Source organism: Parasteatoda tepidariorum, chromosome 1 (genome assembly GCF_982258835.1).
Source record: "Parasteatoda tepidariorum strain Cologne lab strain chromosome 1, Ptep-v5.0, whole genome shotgun sequence".
Classification (NCBI taxonomy): Eukaryota; Metazoa; Arthropoda; class Arachnida; order Araneae; family Theridiidae; genus Parasteatoda; species Parasteatoda tepidariorum.
This window is the reverse complement of record NC_141755.1, coordinates 56,427,952-56,451,216: the sequence shown is the minus strand read 5'-3', so window position 1 is coordinate 56,451,216 and position 23,265 is coordinate 56,427,952. Positions and strand designations below refer to the sequence as shown.

General features: G+C 29.6%; 1 protein-coding gene across 1 annotated transcript in view; it reads right to left on the bottom strand.

Moving 5' to 3' along the window:
* LOC107452584 (secreted frizzled-related protein 5) overlaps positions 1 to 23,265 on the bottom strand; it is a 274,719-nt gene that overhangs the window by 17,175 nt on the left and 234,279 nt on the right. Inside the window, exons 2-3 of the mRNA XM_016069089.5 lie at positions 18,561 to 18,638; positions 4,418 to 4,685 (exon numbers count right to left, since the gene is read on the bottom strand). Coding sequence (XP_015924575.1) covers positions 4,418 to 4,685; positions 18,561 to 18,638 — 346 coding nt within the window. The remainder of the gene's footprint in view (positions 1 to 4,417; positions 4,686 to 18,560; positions 18,639 to 23,265) is intronic.

Genomic DNA, 23,265 nt, shown 5'->3' with positions numbered 1-23,265 from the left:
GAACAGTTTTTGCACAGTCTTTGAAAAAAAAAAAGTGAAAGTTATTTCGAGAGAATAATTGATTTCACAGTCGAATAGAGTCTTGTTTCTAGCCTAAAGGTTAAAAGATTTTTTTTTTATTGCTTATATATGCGATAGTGGTAAGATAGAGAAATCTACGTGATATATTTTGTCCTGCCTGAATGGATTGAATGAAAAATATAGAAGAAAAAAGGTCGTGACAAAATATCCTCAGGGTATAGGTTATAAAAAAAGATGCAGAAATTTCCGCTTTCTCTATAAAAACCAGACATCTATAATTCTGTACCGTTAGATGAAATTCTTTTATCAGCCTAAATTAAATGCTGGAAATGTGAGTTTAAGTTTATCACTAAATGGTAGAATCATTTTTTTCTCGTTAAATAAAAGCTGGTTTATTTATTGCTATGGGCAGAAAAAATAAAAAGTCAGGTTGCAGAATTTTTTAGTACAAATCAATCAGGTTAGCACAATCAAGAAAAACACTCTAAGTATAAAATTACGCAAGAACAAATAGTCAATTTAACTTGAACTACAGGTGGATTTTAAATGTAAAGATTTAAAAGGATATATTTAAATAGACAACTCCATCTTAATTCATTTTTGAGATGCATAGCGCCCTTAGCTTGGAAAGATAAAGTGGAGGTGCACTAGTTTTAAAATAAAAAAGAAATGCTTGTTTGAACATGAAAATGAAACTAACTCCATTTTTTTAAAATGAATTTGTTAAGTTTCTTTTTTTAAAGTTAAAATTACAGTTTTTTTTAAAGAATTCAGGTTTTGAAGATAACATATCAGAATAATAAATTTTAAAACTTTAGAATTTAATGATATAATTTGCAATGTTTAAAGTTGTGTGAAAATACTATTTTGTATTTTCTGACGTTAAGATTTGGTGGAAACAGTCATTTTTCGTAAGAAAATGGTCTCGCAGTGGACTAATCGTTAAGTCACGATTCCCAGCAGATCACCGAAGTCAATCGTCACTAGCTGTGGTCAGTGTGCGGGTGAGTGACCTCTTTGATCACCCTGCTAAGAGACCGAGAGTGTGCGGTATTGGTCCTCGTTAAACTGCTCTACCGTAAAATATTCGACTTTACGTGCAGGCCATCGGGCTACCGAAGCAAGAGCGCTATCCATTCTGCAAAGGATTAAAATTGTAATGGCATGTCTTTGGATCACCCTCAGGGATGTTTCCCAGACCGTCGCCAATAGCTCATCGTGCAGCTCTAGTGCGACTTAACTATACTACTACTTAAATAAAATAGGAGCTCTTGTACTTGATAAAAAAATTTCCAGAAAAAGCGTGGTAGTAGTCTTTTAATAAAGGCGTAATCAGAAAAGAAGGCTAAAGCAAAAAAGAAAAAAAAGTGAATAAAGTAAAAATGAAGTAATGAATTTTTTTTTTTTTTTTTTTTTTGGTTAATGGCAGGCACTTGGGTATATTTCCCATTGGCCTCAGAAATGCCAAAATTGCCTACTCTCTTCTCGTTACCCAGTGAGCATCTATGCCAAGCCACGGCGGTGGAATAGCGTCACCCACGTCATACAACCACAAACCCGTTTATAGGGCGGGATGCATTCACACAGAAGAAAGGAAATAGAACACAGAGAGAGAAAGAAACATCCATGCCCTGAGCGGGATTCGAACCCGAAACCATCGGCTCCGCAGTCAGGCACGCTAACCACTCGACCACCTGGTCGGCAAGTAATAAAATTTACATACTACAATTTCGGTTCTAGTCGAAAGAAAAACCCGAAACTATAGTATGTCCATTTCTGTACTTTATTATTTGTGCTTTACGAAAGTTGTTTTTTCTTTAGTCAAAGATAGAGTCATAAAGTATACTCTATCCTCCTTGAGAATTCAGAAAAGACTCAGCTTCAACAAGTGGCGCATTTAGATGACATGTTTTAGAGCATCTTCTTAGTTGTATCGAAAGTAAAATTCACCTATTCTTTGAAGAAAATTTTTTTTAAACTTTCATAATGTTTGGGATTAAACTGCACATTTTAAAGTTTTAAATAGTCTACATGGTTTTCCTCATCCGTTTTTTTTAACTACACTGATATTTGACTTTGTTGATTTCTTCATGTTATATCCTTTCAATAATTCTTAAGAGTGGGTTGAGAAACGTTTTAGTTTTTATTTTCGTCTCTACAGTGCGAAAATGTTGCAGCGGGTAAAGAAAATAAAAATACTTTGAAATTTTTTTCCGTTAAAGTATTTTAGTATTTTTTAAATATATAATTTAATTATTTTTGTGTTTTTTTAATAGCAGAAACTATACATAAAATACATTACCGTTAGCAAAATACAGTAAAAAGTTCATTAAATTACTTTTTTTTTTTACTTATTTATTATTTTCAATACTAAACGCAAATAAATTAATATATGCTTGCGCCATTATTTATTACTAATGCATGTAAATTACGTACACATTATTAAATATTAACGAAAAATATGCAGAAAAATATAATAATTTCAATAGTCAAAAATTGTTAAAAAAATTTTTTTTAAAGGTTTTTGAAGGGAAAAAACATATTTTAATAAACTATAAGCATTTTAAATTTAAATATACAGTAAAATCTAGATTCATCGTTACCGTATCTTTCGTTTTCCCTAGAATATTGTCTTGTTTCATATGTAAGTTTTCAAAGAGCCCTTATTTCCCCAATAGTATCAAATAGAATTGGCCGATTTGCCCGATATTTTACAGCCATTTTACAACCAATATCGGCCCTGTATAAAATTATCAAATTCACCCGATATTTTATATTCATTAACCAGCCAATATAAATCCTATATTGATCCCATAAATTAGTCGATATTGTTCATATACATGTATAGGACCAATATTAAAAAATCGAGACATCCCAATACTGGTTCCTAGGTGCATGTTCATAAAAGGCCCATATTGAGCCAATTTTGAGCCCAACTATGGCCATGGTAAAATTGTTGCTAGGGTCCTTTCACGAATGATATTCTAATAATGTTAATATTTGTTTAGGTCGCTTTTCACACCACCCCCCTCACGCATCCATCATTCAAAAATTTTATCCACATTTGATAAAATTAAGTTGCTTCATTTTGAGAAGGAAAGCAGTAATTCCTGCTGCTAGTGATGATGAAAATTAGGATTTTTTTTACACTTTTGAGAAAATACCTCAAATATCACGTATGTTTTTATATGTTGACGTTGGTTGAAAATATACTTGCAGAAGCTAAATAAGTACTAAGTGATACCGATAAAACGAGACCATTTTTAAAATTTGCAGAAGGCCTCAAGACTTCAGAACAATAAGAAACTATTTGTATTCTAATTTACAAAAAAAAAGAAGAAAAAGAAGACAGAGTTGAAAAATTATTTAGGTGGTTTTACCGAAAAGAATGTTCGAACTGAAAAATTCTATGCATTTTACTTAAATAAATGCGTTTTTTCATCTTTATAGTAGCATAGCAAGTTTTTGTTTAAGGAAAGAAATGATTTTTTATTGGAACTTTCTTATAATTAATGAAAATTAATTAATTTTGAAGTCCAAGACTTCGCTATTGCTTTTCACACTTTTTCAAGTCATTATGTGATATTTTCTGTTGACCCGCATACGTCATTTTTTACTGTCTATCGTTCGCAACGAATAGTCCTTTGAGGAACAAATATTGGAGGTTCTACAGTATATGATTTCAAAAAACTTGCCAGTACGATACGCTTTCAGAAATAAAACTCTCACATTTGACGATTCAGAACTCCGTGCCTTTAATTTCGAGAATCATTACGTCAAGAAATCGCGACGAGACGAGAACTCTCAAATATATGACAGAAATGTATCCTCAACTCGAAGTCTCATCATAGTGCATTATGGGATATCGTTAACAAGAATGACGAGGTTGAAGACTGAAAGATCGAAAGTAAAGAGATGAAATAAGCCGACCAGTTTGTATGGTGGTCAAAGAGCAGTAAGATCCCGAATTCAAATCCCTCTTCGGGAATGGATGTAATTTATCTCTATGTTTTATCTGTCCTCCTTGTGTTATTAGGAGGACTTTGAGCCACCTTTTTGATGCCCACGATTAAATAATTATTAGAAAAATTAGATACATTAGGCACTATAAGTTCTTTTTTTTTCTGATGAAAGAAAAATAATATGGCAAATGCTTCTTTAATTTTGGCGAAATTCGCTTTCTCGAAGAGGAAATGACATTTATTTCGTCACTTTAGCGAAATTCTTGCTCGGAAAAAACTTCGTCAAAAATGAAAGTTTAGTGGTATTTAAGTATCCGTTTTTTACAGTGCATATTGAACAAAATGCCTTTGAATAAATGTATCTTAAACCACTTAAGTCTTAGGTGCTCTGTTTACAGCATAGTAGTATAGTCTTAAAACAAAATATTACTCACTTGAGTGCTCCTTTAAAAGCAACTGTATTCTGCCATTCCATGATGAATGTTGGCGTGAGACCTTCACCGTCTCTGTTGCCCATGATCAGTAATCTGGCCTTTTTACCAGCATGCTTGGCCAGTTCACCACAACAGGATGTCATGTTGGCATGCTGAAGAGTTGGTCTTCGTACTTCTTTTCGGCTCACTCCTTCTCGGATTTTCAGTATACGAGCACGTTTACATGCTAGTTTGCTCTTCTGCAATTTACGGATCTTGGTCTTGATAACTGGGAGGAAAAAAAGTAAATCACTGACCGGAATTTTTAATCGTGTTCATACAATCATGGACTGAATTAAAACTTAAAATTATACATTATTTTATGTTTTAGTAACAACTAAATAAGTTTGAACTATTTTATTTCGGTGAGTAAGATTATGTACCTTGCAGCAATACATTGCCAGAGAATTCCACATACCTAAAATGCAACTAAAAACTAATTCGCTTTGAAATATTCCATTTATTTTTAACTTAGGGGAAGAATATGATGATTGATATTTTAGTGCACTGTTGGATTGTCTTACTTGATTAAAAACTTCATTCGCTTCAAAATTATATAAATAGGAAATTACAATAGGCATGTTTCAAGCGCTCCAAAACAGGCACCCATTTTCAAGACTTGCCAGACATGAATGAGGTGAAACAAAAGTGATTGAAATATCAAATGTAAAGTTGCCGACGTAAAATGGAAAAATAAAGGTAAGAAACAAAATTAGAAAAACCACAATAGAAAAATGTAAAACAGAACAAGAGAAACCACAGTGGCTGTGAAGGGTAAATCAAAGTAAAATGCATTTCCATGTACTATGGAGAGATGGCGAGAAACTAATGTGGTTGACAAGGAAATCAGCATTCATATGAATAAAATAAAATTCCATAGAATCAAGTTGAGCTGATATGTTTTTTTATAACTTCGCTTACCTTTGTTTCCTCTCATTCAAGTCAGGCGAATCTTATAAATGGGAGCCTGTTTTTCAGAGCTTGGAACATGCTGACTGTTATTTCCAATTAGTATATTTTTGAAGTGAATGAATATTTTAATCAAGTAACCGAAACGAGTATTTAATCATATTCATATACTCCAAATTACAAATTTAAACTAAATAATTTAAACTTAAAATAAGCAGATAAAACCTTATTTTACATTTTAATGACAGTAAATAAAGTTCGCACTATCATATTTCTATGCATTAGGTTGTGTGCCTTCCAGCACATTAATTCATATCAAGGTTATTCCAAATGTCAAAAATGCAACTAAATATTAATTTGCTTTGAAATATTCAATTTGTTAATAGCTTATTCGAAGAATACGTTAATTGATATTTTAGCTGACTATTGCATCGTCTGCTTAAAAATGAATAATAAGATCTTCCTCGTACGACGCTTTTCAAATTATTGAAAACTGCTTAATTATAGACTTGGCTTTATAATAAATAAACAGGTTGGATAAGAAAATCAGTTTAGATTTCTGAAAAGTACTTATTTTTGAAAGATCTTCCAGAATAAAATGGAACATGATTAATATAATTCTATAAAAAGATATGCGTGTTTTGGAAAAGGATAGAACTAACTTTATGGATGTTTTGAAACAAAAAAAGGAACAAATTCAATAAAAATAATAAATTTTTTAACTGAATAATTTAAATACATAAGGAATCTTTTTACAAACATTTTTTTAATTAAAAGTCGCGTTCACTTAGGACTCGGCAGAAACAGCTATTTTTGAACAATTAACAATATAGTCATATTGAAAGAGTTATTAAATATTTCAGACTTATTTTTATGCCTAACTTTAATTTCAATATTAAACTAAACACACACAAGTTTGAGAAATACTGATATTTAATTATACAGAAATATAAAAGCTCTAAATTGTTATGGACATAGAAATCGGGGAAATATATTTAAATCATTCAAAACAAAATTAACAAAATTATTATATATAAGGTAAGATCGATAATATATATATATTTATAGTAAAAATAGCAAAGCAAAAATGACAAAATAGCATATTTAAGATAAGATAAGCAATATTCGACAGTAAAAATTGATGGATATAGAAATCAGGGAAATATATTTAAATCATTCAAAACAAAAATAACAAAATTATTATATATAAGGTAAGATCGATAATATATATATATATTTATAGTAAAAACAGCAAAGCAAAAATGACAAAATAACAGATTTAAGATAAGATAAACAATATTCGACAGTAAAAATTATTTTTCAAAATAAAATTCACTAAATTATTAGCTCCTCCACATTTTATGAGCCATTTTAATTTTTTTTTCCGGTTCTCTCTTTATGAAAGTGATACTCTTCAATAATTTAAAAGAAAACAAATGAATTCCAACAATGCAAAAACTAATTCACGTTCCAAAATTATTAAGTCAATAACTCCTCCCTTTACATAATAAAAACTAAATAGTAATTTTAAAAAATTATTGTAAAATTCATTAAATTTCATTTGACAACCGATAAATTAAGTTTTTTCCTCTCAGATATAACGAAAGCTTGGGCATATTGTACCGTACTAGTTGTTACTTAATTAAAGCGGCAATTTATGTTCCAGTTTATTACATAAATGTAACCAAAAAGTAAAGAGTTGAAGTAGTAATTTAATTATTCGAGCTTAGAAGATGGATGATTCTGAAAGAGAGTTATTAATCACCTTTTCATTAAAAAGCGAGCTTCCGTTTTTTAAAAAATTAGAGTCGAAAAATTTGATGGATGATAATTGCTGGTGTTGATAGGTATAATTAAAAATACAGAAAAAATATTTGACGTAATTTTGAGTTAAGAGAAAATAAATTGGCTTAATTGATTGAAGGTTACATTTAAATTTCATTTTTTTTTTATCATTTGTGTGTGTAAGGCACTGTTGTTGTGGTAGAGGTTATGTTTAACAAAATTTATGCGGTAAATTTTATTGTCATCGCGTCAATGTATTTTTAGTTAGACAAATATCTTTTTTACTAAGGAAAGTGACATCAATCATTTTATATGATACGAGCACAAAAACACTGTTAATTGAAAAGCTATGTTTTTGAGTAAAGAACGAAAATTAAAAATGTATTGAGTGATTTTTAAATTTCAATGCTTCATTAAAACCCAAATGGACCAAATGTTAAATACAAAACACTTTCGTACAATAGTAATACGTAGTCTTAATTTAGTGATGGAAAAATTCCGGATCAAATTACGGCATAAAATACAAACACTTAAAGCTCATCATCTATAAAATCCATTTTACCGTAAAATAGTATACTCTAAACCTGTACAGTAATATTTATTTAATTAGAGTTATTCAGTGATTTTGCAGTAATTATTACTGTAAAACTCATTGCATATCAGATTTTTATTCCGTAAAACAATAAAGTAAAAAGGAATTTCACTGTAAAAAATTCCGGCAGCCTCAATGCCTGTAATTCTTACCGTAATTTGATCAAGAATCTTTACAATTTACTTTTAAACAGTACAAAAAAAAAATGATTAGATAAAATAAAAATACCATTTGAAAACTTTGGTTCAGATTAAGCATTTTTCTTTCTAAAATAAAATACTAACAATTTTAAGGTTTTTTTTTATGGAGGGTCAACAACATTTTTGACAATAAATGTTAAATTATCAGGCTAACAAATAAACAAAGACCATCAAAGTGGGGAGGGGGGAATTTCAGTTAATTTTATATTTGTTATTTCATATTCATTTCAGAAATATATCACACAGTGATTTTTTAAGCATTCTTTCCGTTTTAAACAAAAATTTTATTAAATATTGCATTAAATTGAAGTAATTAAAAAGCCAAATCACGAAGCAAAATATAACGTACAATATTAAATTTTTTAATGTAAAATTTCGAGTGATAGTTTAAACTCATATATACTTGCCTAAAGTCCTCCTGTACATTGCTAATATTTTTATAAAAAATGCAAAATATATGAGTAAAGAGAATTTAAGAAAAAAACATCATTATAAATCTGCAAATTTTTGATCAATAAATAGTATGCCTCAATTGTATCCATATATAACCACTTGGGAAAAAAAATTCTAGTACAATTATCGTGTACAATAAAAAAATACCATAATTCTAAAAATAAAAACCCAAATATATTTGAATAATTTATTTTGGTAATTTTTCCATTCTTATGGTAACGGTTAAATTCTCGTTTTCAAAATTATATTCCTTATTGCCAGACAAATAGTAAAAAATACAAAACTGAAAAATAAATTTAACCGAATAAATGAAATTTACGTCATGCTAATTAAGGTATGCTAATTTCTAATTACAGCAATACAAACCATCTCATATATTAGTTAAAACAACTCTTATCAAACCAAATGTTCCTCATAAAAGACTGTGACCTTAATTCATTTTCATTATCCGCAAGTATTGAGACAATGAATCTTTAAAGTGACATTTTAGTGGCTTAGACTACTAAGCTCTTAAGTTTATACGTTGAAAGGGGAAAATAAAGATCATGACTTATTATTAATTTTTCTACGCAAGAATCATAACATTTTCACTTATTGCGTTTCAATTTATATCAAAACACAGATTTTTAAAGGTTACTCATCCCTTATTGGTTTCCACATGTCTTCCTCTCCGAAAACTCTCAAAATATTATCAATTAGCAACATTTACAGAAGTGATTGAAAAATAAAGAATTGACAAAAATTGTGATTATTAAATAACAGTGAACGAGATCTTATTCCGTACTTTCTTTTTACATTCAGATCCTTGTCTTACTAAACATTTCCTTTATACTTTAAGCTTAATTTTCGAAAGCACTATCATCACTTGTAATGATGTTTTTTTTTATTTCATATTTTCTAACCGATGCTGAACAGCCGCCCCAATTCTGAATTTACGGCTATCAATGTTTAACTACGTAGTTTTGAACCCAACACAGAAGACAAGAGAACTTCTGAATAACGCATTGGAGCAAACTAGCTTTCATGAAGCACGTTTCGATATGAATTAACCCGCATTTACGTTCTATGGAAAGGACAACCATGAAAACAATCCACGATTAGCCTGGTGGCAACAGGACTCTAACCGATAATCCGTTTACCATTGAGGATATTTTACTTCATCACTGTTGTGCAAGTCAGGTGCAAAATTCGTAACGATCAGCCATCTTTGGGATTCGAATCTAAGCCGCCTCATTGAGAAGCGAGCACTCTATCCATTGAGCAACAGCAACACAGCGAGTTTTTTAAATAACATGCTATGGTCAAAACTGTTGTGAGTTTGCAAAAGTTATACATGACTTATAGGTCAAGTTTAACCGATCTTTTGCCAGCGATCTCTACGTTAATAATGAAAATGGCACAAAGCATCAGTATGAAAAAAAGACAAGGCGATGAAAACCTTATGTGATCGAATTTTATCTGGGCTCATAAAATTTTGCAAGAATTAAGAATAATTCGTTGATCTTTATAATTTTTATCCAAGTAAAATAAAATCGCAAAATTCAAGATTTTGAAAGGTTTAATAACATTTAAAATTCTAACCGGTACTAATGTCTTAAATGATCAGATAACTCTGCATGAGAAGATAGCATATCTAGTTTAAAATTATGATTTGACTCATGTAAGGCGTTTAAACCATGGCTTTTTATTTTTTGGGTGAAAGAAATGTGAAAAACACTTCAATGGTTCCTGTATCCATTTAATAACAGAAAAAATGCGCCATCACAGATTTAAATTTTAACAAAACATAACTCAAGTGAAATTTGTATCTACTAGAAAAAAATATATATATTTAAAACCTTTTTGAACTAGTTACAAAGAAACAGAGACGTTTTATTTGTATTCTTTTCTTTGAGAATTCCAAAATTTATGTTGAAAGGTTTTGAATCTTTGGCAATCACAAACAATCATACAGATGGGTAAAAAATGTAAATGTTTGAAGTAACGTTTTGGAAATACATTTTCCCTGAGGAAGGACTGTATGTCATATCAACTTTTGAATTATTCAAGTTTAACCGAATCTGTATTCTTAGATAGAATTTCAGAATGGAGCGGTGGTAGATAATATAGTTTTATAGAAACATTACGAACACTCTGTATAATATTTAACTTATGATACCTCAGTAACTCTATTCAATCTTGACAGCATAGTCAAATATATACATGCATTATTTATTTTACAAGTCACTAAATTTTTATCTATCGTAAAATACTTAAACATTATCTATCTTTAGCCCTTTTAATTTTAGCTAAAAAGAAGTAATCAATAATTATTGGTACGTAAATTAAAGGAGAAAGACATTAAAATCTTATGCAGGTTTATGATGATAAAAGAATAACTTTTATTTCCTAAAGAAAAACCAATAATCATTAGTTCGTAAATTCAAGCAAGAATGTAAGGTTTAAACAATATCCTGAGTTATGATAGTTAAAAAAAAAACAAATTTTATTTCCTACAGGAATACAGTAGAGTGTAGCACTATTCTTATAAAATATTACAAGAGTAATGCAACACTTACGTTATTTTAATTAATATGAAACAACCAATAATCAATATTATTAATTATTATAAAAGCAATGCAACAGTCATGTTATTTTAATTAATATAAAAAACCAATAATCATTAGTTCGTAAATTCAAGCAAGAATGTATAGTTTAAACAATATCCTCAGTTATGACAGTTAAAAAAAAAAAACAAATTTTATTTCCTACAGGAATACAGTAGAGTGTTGCATTACTCTTATTAATTATTATAAGAGCAATGCAACACTTATGTTATTTTAATTAATTTGAAACAATCAATAATCAATAGTTCAAAAATTCAAGCAGGAATGTATGGTTAAAACAATATGATGGATTATGATTGTTAAAGAAAACTTTTATTTCCTAAAGGAATACAGTAGAGTGTTGCATTACTCTTATAAATTATTATAAGAGTAATGCAACACTCATGTTTTCAATTAATATGAAGAAACCATAATCTAATCTTCAGTTCGAAAATTCAAGCAGTAATGTATGTAAAACAATATGAAGGATTATGATAGTTAAAGAAAACTTTTATTTCCTAAAGGAATACAGTAGAGTGTTGCATTACTCTTATAAATTACAACTTATTGTAACATAAAATGAAAAACAATTTATTTAAAAACAAATTAGCTAATTACTGTTGATTATTTAAGGCTCATTTTAACCAATTGAATATTATCTTTTCAGTTTACTAATTCAAAGGAAAATAAAAAATCTTCTTTGAATTATTATCGAAAATAAAATTATACAGCGTTAATTTTTTATGTAACTTATTTCTAAGTGATGCCGCAAAAAATAATAATAATTATTAAATAGGTTGCGTAAATAATTTTCAATCTCTGGGAAATAAAATTTGTCAAATACATTTTTCATAAAGGGATTAAAAACGTACTCTGCCTCACTTTTTTTATTTTAAAAAAATTATAGCTGAATAAATTGAACTAGTTACTTCTTTTAAACAATTCTTGACTTCTATTTATGATAAAATCCTACGCATAATGAAATATTTTTCAAACAAAAGGACAAGAAAGCAAGTAAAATCTAATGATGCAAAATTACATTATATTTTATAAAATGTAAAAAATCAACTATGTTTAGAATATAGGAATGAACAGAAAAATTAATTGTTTAGAAACATAATATTTCAAAATATAAATTTTAAATGAATAAAAATTAGCAAACATTTTAAGAGACTGATTTAAATATGTTTTCTGACACTTATAATATTTTTAAAAGTTAATCTTTTAAAGAAACTTTTTGTGCATAAATTGAGATACAATTATTAATTAAAAAACAATATAAAACCGAGGCAATCAAAATTATGACATAAAACATTTATGGTAAGCAATTGTTTTCTCCTATCTACATAATGAAGTTAGATTAATTTACACACACTAGTAATGTTATATTTTAAATAGTCCTAAATAAATTATCATAATTCAATGTATTATAAACTCATTAAATTAGCAAAAATAATTGGAATTGTTTAAATCAATTACTACAGAGAGAAGCTGAAATTAAAATAAATTACGTCTTCCATTAAGGCATTCAATACTATTTTAGGTATAATCTAAAGAGCAAAGCAATTTAATTGGATTCCCCTAAGGAATTGAAACTAATTGATATAAGCACTTATAGGAGTGGGATTTTCGACGAATATTTAGAGAATGATAGTCCTGTGGATAAAAATGCTATCAGGAGAATTGAGTAAGAACTAAGGCTTCAAATGGCAGAACAACTTTAGGGACTGGTGAAAGAGAAATAAAATGAAAAACAATGTTTTTGCTCTGATGTAAAAATTTATAAATTTTTAATTTAAAACTGTAATTAATTGGTATTGAAAAATACTCTAAACACCAGACAATTAATTTACGACGTAAAGCATTTAAAAAAGGAAATTTATTTTCGAAATTCAACAAAACAAAATACATATTAATTTAAAAATGTCATGTAATTTAATGTAATGTAATATAATATTTAAAACGCCTCCAAATAAACTATACTGCTTTGTTGTAGGCTGCAAAAATTTCCAGAACAAATTTTAAAAAAAAAAAATAAAAATACTGGAATCCTTTTTACAGGAAATATTACAGTAAAAATTGGGGCATAGCAGGTTTTTTGTTCCTTGTAACTTTACCGTCATTTGATCCGGAATTTTTCACAATGTATATAAAAATCAATGAAATAGCTAAAAAAGTTGAATTGTCAAAACAATTGCTTCGTAAATAAACTGAATTGAACATAAAATATGAAAATTAATTTAGTTTTCCATCAAGAAACTTTATGTTGTTGTTTCTAAGGCTACTTGCCATACTAGCAAGCCTGCTTGGTGAAACCGAGCAAATTTAAGGCAGAACGTGCGCTTCTTATTTTTCAGTGGCGCCATCTATGGCCAAGAATTCGACTTCTGCCACACCATACGTCACACCCGTTTATAGGGTGGACCCATTGATACATCCATTCATTCATCCACAGATCGTAATTTTGACCTGAATCAGAGAACGATTGATCACCAATCCAGTACCCCCAGAGGTATTGATTTTTTATGGGAACATGGACTTTTACGACGCGGCAGATTTAACGTGCATTAGTCACTTTACTACACGGGGAGACTTCGGCCGGCGGGATTCGAACCCATGAACTCTCAGACATGGGCCCAGCGCCCTACCATCCAGGCTATCCCGGCTCAAGAAACTTTATAAAAAGTATAATCTAAAGTATAATCTGATAGGTGTAACAACCAGATAAACTAATTAAGCTACATTCCACGGTTCATTTGATAAAATAAAACTCAACAACAGTCTAACTCCAATGTCCATTACCTAACAAAAAGTCTAGCTCCTATTTCCAGTGAAATTTCTTTTTTTTTATTACGGTTTTTCTGTCATACTAGTTGTAAACGATTTCAAAACTATAAAGGTAAAAAATGTTCTTTACCGTAAACTTTACGGTTGATTGGATGAACAGACAGCTGCCAGTTATTTTACCGTTATTTTAGAATGAAAATTCTAACATTGTATCCAATTTAAGGTTACATTTAAACGCCTCTAAATAAAGCATTATCGTTCATTGCATGTAGAAATTATGAAGGAAAAATGGTGCGGTTGTTGTAGATTGACTAATTGAAGAAGATGATGAGAAACAGGATTAAAACCATAATAAAATTTTTATTTAGTTGCACACCTCGAGTTGCAAATTAAAAAGAATATTGCTACCCAACTGACATTTTAGTGAAATCATGAAGTTTGTATGATATGAATAAGGACAAACTATGAGAGATAAATCCTCTACAACCTGCATGATCAATATCCGAATTAAAAGTGGTATTTGATCAACGCTTTGCAGTAAAGGTGAGATCCATTACAGGCTAATTATCAAAAAAAGGACCTTGCCAAAGGGAAAGCCAATTCAACTAATCTCATGTTATCTTATGTTAATATTCAAGTAATTTGGCTGAAGATTTAAGGCCTAAGCGCTCGTTGGAAACCAAAGTAAACCTAATAACGTATAAGCAAATGTTTAATGTGGTTGAAGAATCAGAGGTTAACAATGGATTTTGATGTTCAGTTATTGCACGTAACATTGAATAATAATTCGTCATACACTTGCATTGAAATAAAAAGTTAGCCGTTACATTAATCGAGAATAAAACTATTTCCCTTCGCTCTTTGTATAATTGAATTAACTGATTTATTTATTTAAAGAGAGATTAGGAATAATTAACTTTGAGAGATAAAGAAAATTTAAAAGCTAGGAAATATGTAATGCCTATAATGGCATCACAGAAATCTTTCGAATAGCTAAAAAAATTGTAATTGTTTAAACCAATTACTTCGTAAAGAAACTGAAATGAAAATAAAATATAAAAATAAATTAAGTTTTCCATTAAGATACTTAATACTTCTTTAGGTATAATCTAAAAAGCAATGTAATTTAATTGCATTCCCCCAAGAGGACTATAACTAATTGATATAAACCTTAACAGGAAAGGGATTTTCAACGAATGTTAAAAGAATGATATAACAGTGGATAAAAAGGTTAGCAAGAGAATTAAGCATTAAGTATTCTGAGGTAAGAACGTATGGACTAAAAAATAAATAAAAAGAAAATGACAACTCCTGATTAGTTTTTCCACGATCTCTAATGGCTACATTATCTTGATTGTTCTATACCATTCATTTTCTTGGAATTTCGCTATTTATACCTTCTTTTCTATCCATTCTTTTAATGAGAATTTCTGTTTTTAGTATCATTAGATTTCTTATGGTTGGCTAACAGAACAAGAAAGAAGTAATTAAACACTAATCTTCTATGGGAGTTTGGTCTTTATATTTGTATAGTGATTTTTTTTCCACGATAATTCCAAGATAATTTGTCTTTATCTAAAGTTTTCCGAAAAGAAATGGCCATTATTTAATATATATTGAATTTGAATTACTGTTTAAAGGTTTGGAAATTGTGTAAAAAATTGAGAAATGGGTTACTGTATAAACTCTAATACTAATTAACACTACTCTAAGAAGGCTATATTAGAGTCGATTTAATTAGTATTAGAGTGTTTAATAATATTAGAATGTTTAAATGAACCAAAACTTTTTTTGATTTGAACTGTCAATATACATACAATTTTTGTTTCATAATCTAAACTATAAAAAATTCAGCATCAAATTACGGTAAAAAGTGCCGGCACTCAAGGTGCCGGTGTTTTTAACCTTAAAATCCATTTTTATTGGAACATGTCCTGCCTCTATTTCTACAGTAATAACTACTGTAAAAACCATTGAATCACTCTAATTAAGTAAATATTACTGTAAAAATTAAGGGAATAATATTTTAAGGCAAAAATGAAATTTAAGAATAATGCACCCAATGCCGATACTCTATTCTATAATTTGATACGGGATTTTCTAGTGTAGGAATGCTTTAAAACACCCTTAATTTCCATTGAAGCCTTATCAAAATTAAAAATTCATACATACAGTTTAATTAAATTTTATCGAATAAGTAAAAGCTAAATAAAATTATGAACCTTAACTTCATAAAAGATAAACTAAAAAGAAGGAAAGCAGAAAAATTTATAAATAAGGAATCCTAGTTTGTTTCTAATTTGTTGAAAAGAGCTTATACAGCCATAATTAGCGTGATATCCTGCGTTTACACAAGCAAAGGGAAAAAGGTTGAATTTTTCTCGCTGGCAGTCTCCCACGAATTCTGAAGAATCCATTTTAGAAAAAAAAAATTTCGTCAGAATTATCCATTATCCATTCCATCACTAATGCACTGTAAAAAATTCCGGTCAAATTACGGCAAAAAGTACCGGCACTTCGGGTGCATCATCCGTTAAATCAATTTAGAATAAAATTTATTTTTACAATAAAATATTATACAGTAATTTTTACAGACATATTTATTTAATTAAAGTGATTCAGAGATTTATTACTGTAAAGATTGCGGTATATGAGATATTTTGTTCCACAACATATTCCGGTGAAAATGGATTTTACCGTCTGAAGTACCGGCCCACAAATCCTTACTTCACCTTACGAGCTCTTCCCACAAATCCATCTGAGAAACTTGAGACAACTTCACTATAAAAAATTCGTGGTTTAAATTACTGTAAACCAGGGGTGTCAAACTCAAAAGCTAACTTGGGCCAAATAAACAATGCTTAACTTCAGGTGGGCCGCAAAAAAAATCAATGCTCATAGAAGCAAATATTTTTATTTTGAATTGTAATAAACATATATAAAGTTAAATTATTGTTTACGTCCTGATACTTGACATCTCTTCTCTGCTATTATCTTTTCTATTTCGGGAGAAATTTTACTGGCTGAGACTACTTTCAAAATTGACTCTCAATGTGAGCGTTATTAATACGGTTTCGGACTGTAGATTTACTTTCACTCATAACAGAAAATAATTGCTCTCACTGGTAAGTACTTCTAAACTTGGAAATGGTTTCATGCGCGAATTTTCGAGTATTTTCAAACGTTGCTGGTAAATATTCGTGAAATTTAGGCTCACCCACTTCAATGAACTTTGCCTTCAAATTTGAGTCGCACTGAATCTCAATCACTTCCATTTGCATATAACTGGGTACTGAGTCTATATTTATTGAGAAAATCGAAGAAAAACAAAATTTGTCTTCTAAAGAATTAAAATCTTTAAACCTTGTTTCAAATTCTGTTCTAAGATTTGAAATTTTTTTCTGCGTATTTTTGGTACGATGCAGTATCATCTAAACTAGATTTGTTCTTGTTGCACGTTGGGAAATGCGTTAAATCTTAATTTTTCAGTTTCCTTTCCCAAAGAAATAGTTTGCATTTGAATGCTTTTTTAATTATGTCAAACATGTTCGTAATGATCTGATCCTTGCCTTGTAACAATAAATTTAAATCGGATAAGTGTTTGGTTAGATCAACCATAAAAGATAAATCTTTCAACCATATTTGATCGGAGAACAAGCTTGTATCTTGATTTATAGTTTGTAAAAACTTACATATTTTTTCTTTCAAATCCCAGAATTGATTGAGAACCTTGGAGCAAGATAACCAACTTAACTCGCTGTAGTAGGATAAACCTGAATATGTACTATCTAATTAATAGCTTAATGTGAAACGGACTCCATTTCAGCCAATTAGAATTTTAAATTTTCGCGCGTACAATTTAAAATAATCCGTATACTTTATGAATAAAGTATATTATAATTTTATATGCTGGTTTCGTTTATAATTCACATTTCCAAATTATTTTTACTTTGCTTCGGATATATTGACTGGGCTACAAAAATGTTCATCTCGGGCCGCGAGTTTGACACTCCTGGTTTACGGCAATAATTTTCTTAAATCTGTTTTCCATCATTTTTGCTTCTAGCTCCTACTACTTTTATCCTTTTTAGTCTCCAAACCACTTTAAGAAAAATTTCAATGCAAGTTGCAAGCATTTAAGTTGTGGGGAAAGTAGTTTCAGACCATGTCAACCGTCATCTATGAAAAGGTACCCCACATTGGTGACCTTCGGACGTGATGTGAACACGCCTACCTTGGCAAAAACGCCCACTTTGATCTGGATACGCCTACTTCGTTGGATGGTCCACATTGAACAGTTGACTTGCTACTTGTAACTGCATCATTATCCACCTCCTCACGCAGTTGCTACTCAGTCTCATCTCGATCACACACAACGTTGGCTTGCATACACTCGACTGCTAACGGCAACACAGGAGCGACTACAACCGTGAAGTTAATACACCTCTCACGTTCAGCACTCAAAAAATACGGTGATCTTAATACAGCTCTCCCGGCTTCGCACAAAACAGCAATGAATCAACTAGTGGCATCCATTCATCGAATTCTATCATAGCTATTATTCTGGTGGGGGTCCTTTTCATAGATGACGGTTGACATGGTCTGAAACTACTTTCCCCACAAAGTCTTTTACGTGTGTTAGTTTAACATTCTTCATTAAAAAAATGAAAATAAGTTCAACTGAGAATAAAACAAATAATAACTTTCAATCATACACTTCAAAAATGTTTTGGAAACTTAATCCTCGAGCTTATTTTCAAACCCATAACTAGAAAAGACAAAAATTTACTTACCGAAATCAGCTCTGCAGTAGTTATCAATGATATTTTCATAAGTGTCAGGTTGATTGCAAGCGCTGCAACTTTGTGGCTCTGAAAATAAAAACAAACGCACACATTACCAAGGATTCAAATCGAAAACTCAAACATCTAGAAAGTCACAAGAGCAACAAAATGGGAAAACAATTCGACTCATATTGCATTACGATCCGCCCAAATACTTCTTTCCCCTTCGATTAAAAATATTTTCTCGGATAAAAGCTCCGCGGTTCCATCAGGGGACCGAATTTTAACAACATTCACTGAATCTTTTAGCAAGTTCCACGGATTTCTATTTTCTTCTTGAATCGAAAGGAAATACGGATTTGCAATTAGTTTGGCTGCCTGATGACGAGAAGATGTGCCTAAGTTTTATCTTCTAAGGAAAGGTGAAAACTAGCTTCCGATGTTTCTGTTTCAATGTTCATTCTTTTGAACAAAGACAATGGTAAACGAAAAGGGGGAAAATCCTTTTGTGAAAGGAGGGGAAAACAGTTTCTTAGATATTTTTCTAATCAACGGATATTTAAAACAGACGGTGTGAAAATCTCTCTATAATTAGAAATGTCAGTTTTAGAAAAATGCAAGGCGTCATTTTTGATTCAAGTTGAGCGCTATGAGAATTATTTCGGGTTTAATTAGAGTCTATGTCTAAATTACTGAAGGTTGTGGAAGATTTATTAAGACCTTCAGATTTAATGATATAGTTAAGGACTTAAGGTCTTAAGTAATAAATTGACGTTTTAAATTTATTAACATTTAAGAAATAATAAGTTAGTCTTGATTAAATCACGAATGATTAAAATTTGAAATAAATAGAGTTAACAGTTTGCAAAAGGTAATAAATCCGAACATTGTTTTAAGTAAAATGAAAATTCATTATTTTTCCTTCATTATCTATATATTGTATATTATTTTTCATAACGTAATCGCATTGTACATCTAACTACTCCACAGTCCATAAAATCAAAATCTTACTTTAAAAGTGAAGAGCTCCCATCAGAGATTTTAATTCTTCCATGTGAATTAAAGGAGAATTTAATAATTATAATTTCCTTGCTTTTAAAGTTAAAATTAATACTTTTAAATATTTTTTGCATCATTTCATTCATTAAAATGTGTCCCATTGAATGTAGTTACCAAATTTTAAATTATAAAGCTTTTTTTTAAGACTTAAAGTTTATAAAAGTTTAAAATACAATCAATCAAAATTGTGTAGCTAGGACCTATATCACATATTTTAGTGCATAAAATGAAACAAAAAATATTAAATATTAATTAGTTACTTAATAGGGATATTGCTTCCTTTCAATTCTCCGTAGGTTAAAATAAATATAGACTGTTTGAAGAGTAAATTTTAAAAGCTTACTAACATTTATTTCCCATTTTAATTGCTGACTTACATTTGAAAAAGAAAAAAATTATAAATTGAAATATACCATCAATTATGTTGCGTTTGTCAGAGTACAAAGAAAAATCGTGATCTTTTGAAGTCATCGTAAAATATCAAAAAAGATTTTATGCAAGTATATTAGGATAACTTTATTAATAAAAATAATAATATAGGATTAATGTGCATCAACTGTAGAAAGGTGTACCATATGAAGAAAAAAATTACGGTCTTTTTTTTTTAAAGGAAAAAAGCCTTTTTTTACAACTTCTTTATTGGTTATGTGTTTATCGTAATTCATTAATTTCTTATCTTTATTCTTTTATCTTTATTCATTTATATATCTTTTTTATAAATCTAATATCTTTTATCTTTATTTATTTATTTTTACAAGCGCACATTCAAGCTCGTGATCTCATTTACAAAATCATTCTTAGAAATTGTCAAATTGAATTCCTTGCCAAATGACTTTCTTTCATTCAAATGAATTTTTTTTAATTAATTGCTTTTTCATCTGTATTATTTAATTTATTTCAATCTAACAAATAATTCTAAACTAAACTATCAATAAACCATATTTTAATACTCCCGCAATACAAATTTTCAATGAGCTTGTGTATAGCTACTAGATTTGTGCAAAATGGCTTGAATGTACCTGTTTACATATTCATAACTGGAAATAAAGTGCCCCTTTTGAATTAATAAGAATGTCCACCTGATATTCTCATAAAACAAATAAGAATTACCAGTAACTCTTCAGTCTTGATTTTAAAAAAATCATGTATTTTCTTGGTGAAAAGATAAAAATTTCTGAAACTTTTTTAGTGTACTTTTTTTTTGAAAGTATGGTATTTATAAAAAGTAAACCTAATTAATACTTTCAATGGAAAATAAACTTCACACATTTGAAAGGAGAATTTTAAAGGATTTTCGACTTAAGTTTACTGAAGAATGAATTAAATCCAAAATTATTTATTGACTGATTTAAATTGATTTAAAATGATTTGATCATTATTTAAATTCAATTAAATTATGCAAAATTTAATACATTAAATTTGAATTATGAGTAGAAAGAAGAGAAATAGAAAATAAACTTGCTATCAAGGAAATAAAAAAAAATTTTTTTTTAATAATTTGTTGTATTTTTCTTTCTTTTTAAAAATAATTGCTTTTTCTTTAGTTTTTAAAAGATAATTTTATGGACAATAAAATAATGAGCGATCCACACGAGAGATGAAACGGGCTCAGCCCGAGACCAAAATCCCGGACCCGGAAACACCTCGGGCTCGGGCTGATAAAATCGCTAAAATTCTGATTTGTTAAAAAATTTATAGAATTCTCATGATAAAATTTTAATCAAATTTTTTACTACTTTTAAACAAACATTTGGTATAGTTACTAAGAATAAAGATGCAAAATTTATTGATTGTTATAAAAAAGTTTTAATGACTTCCTTGTTTAGGCATCAAAGGCCTAATAGCGAGACCGCGAAACTTGTATTTCGGACGGGTTCGGGTTCTCAGTAATCCTATATCTCGAGTCCTATATAAAACTTTTCGGGCTCGAACTTCCAAAAACGAGTCTGAAACTCAACCCTAATCCAGACTGACAAAATGTAAATTTGTGAAACCCTTTTACATCGATAAATTTAACAACTTGAAATAGCAGAATCCTTAACAATCACAAACCTGAAGTAAGGCCAAATTCATTCAAATTTTTTTTTTGAAGAATTTTAACAGAGTTCAAATAACCAAAGTATCAATTTTAATATAAAATAGTATAATTTTTTTTAGACTAATGATATTTAAAAAATTTCAAAAAAATACATCATATCTTTTATTATAAAATAAAACGATCCCACAAAAGCCGATTGTCGGCCAAGGATGCCAGGAAAGTTAAGGATCGACGGTTAACAGTGTGAATAGTACTGCGCATCAGCGGCCTTGATTTATGTAGTCTTCACACCACAATCAGGAATACTAACTACCCTTAACCGCTGTTCCAGCCTGACTGAAACCTCTGTTTTGAAACCAATGATTAAATAAAACATATCTTAATGAAAGAAGTAACAAAACCGTTAAATAATAATAAGTGAATACAATAAAAGGTCCCCCACTTTAAAAACAAAATGCAGAGCAAGCCATCGTTTGCGCAGAATAAGTCTGTTTGTGCAAAACTAATTGTAAAAGTAAGAAAGAATAATTTAAATAACTCAATTTAATTAACGTAAGCAATACAGCTTTTGTGATAAATTGGTAAAAATATGTTTGTTATTTTCATTGAAGCTATTTTTACTTTGTTTCAAAATCGATAACAAAGGCGGGTGCAGTTTATTGAGATGACGAAAATCAATTAATTAACATCTTTTCTGAGTTACACTAACTATGAAAATGGTACGGAAGTTTTTTTTTTTTTACCAATGGAACGCACTTAATCACTTAAGTTATAGGTTTTTGAAGCAGGAATTCAAACAAAAACCGTACCTACCAAAATAATTGAATTATACTTTATTCGGATGAGCTGAATAAAAATATATTTCCTTTTTTTTATTGATCATTTCTGGGCATTCTATTTCTTTCATGGAATTGATTTAGATTCTAAATCATTAAAAGAATACCAGAAACTTTTTATGAGGGAAGAAATATTATTGAATTATGAAGATGCCGCTATGTCTCCACAGATGAGATATTGGTTTTATTTTTAAGTTCCTCAGACTGCTCTAGAACGTTTAAAAATAAGTTTTTGATTGATTTTTTTTCAAATAGAAGTTATATAAATTCGTAGGTGAATAGAAATTATATAAATTCGTAGGTGGATCAAAGGTAAATGAGACCTTTCAATAGCAGCAGAAGATTTTTATTTTCGTTGTCAGAACAACAATAGAACTTTATTTGGAGTCTGAATAATTGTTTGGCAGTTCTTTGGAAGTTATATTTTAAAGTAGCTTGAATCCTAAGCGAGCGAAATGTTCCTAATGCAGTTGCAGAATGCATAATAATTTTATTTTTTCATTTATAACCGTTGTTGAACAGTCGACCCAAATTTTGAGTTCATGGCTACCACTCCGGAACCTTGTAATTTTGCACCCAATCCAGAAGACAAGGGAACATCTGAATCAAGTATAGCGATAAATTTTGCCATCGTGGAGGACTTTTTGTTGGAACTAACCCGTATTTGCGTTACATGGAAAGGAAAATCACGAAAACCTTCCAAGGTTAGCCTGACAGCAAGGGGACTCTAACCCATGATCCGTCTACCACTGAGAATACTTTTACGTCAGCACTGTGGTCG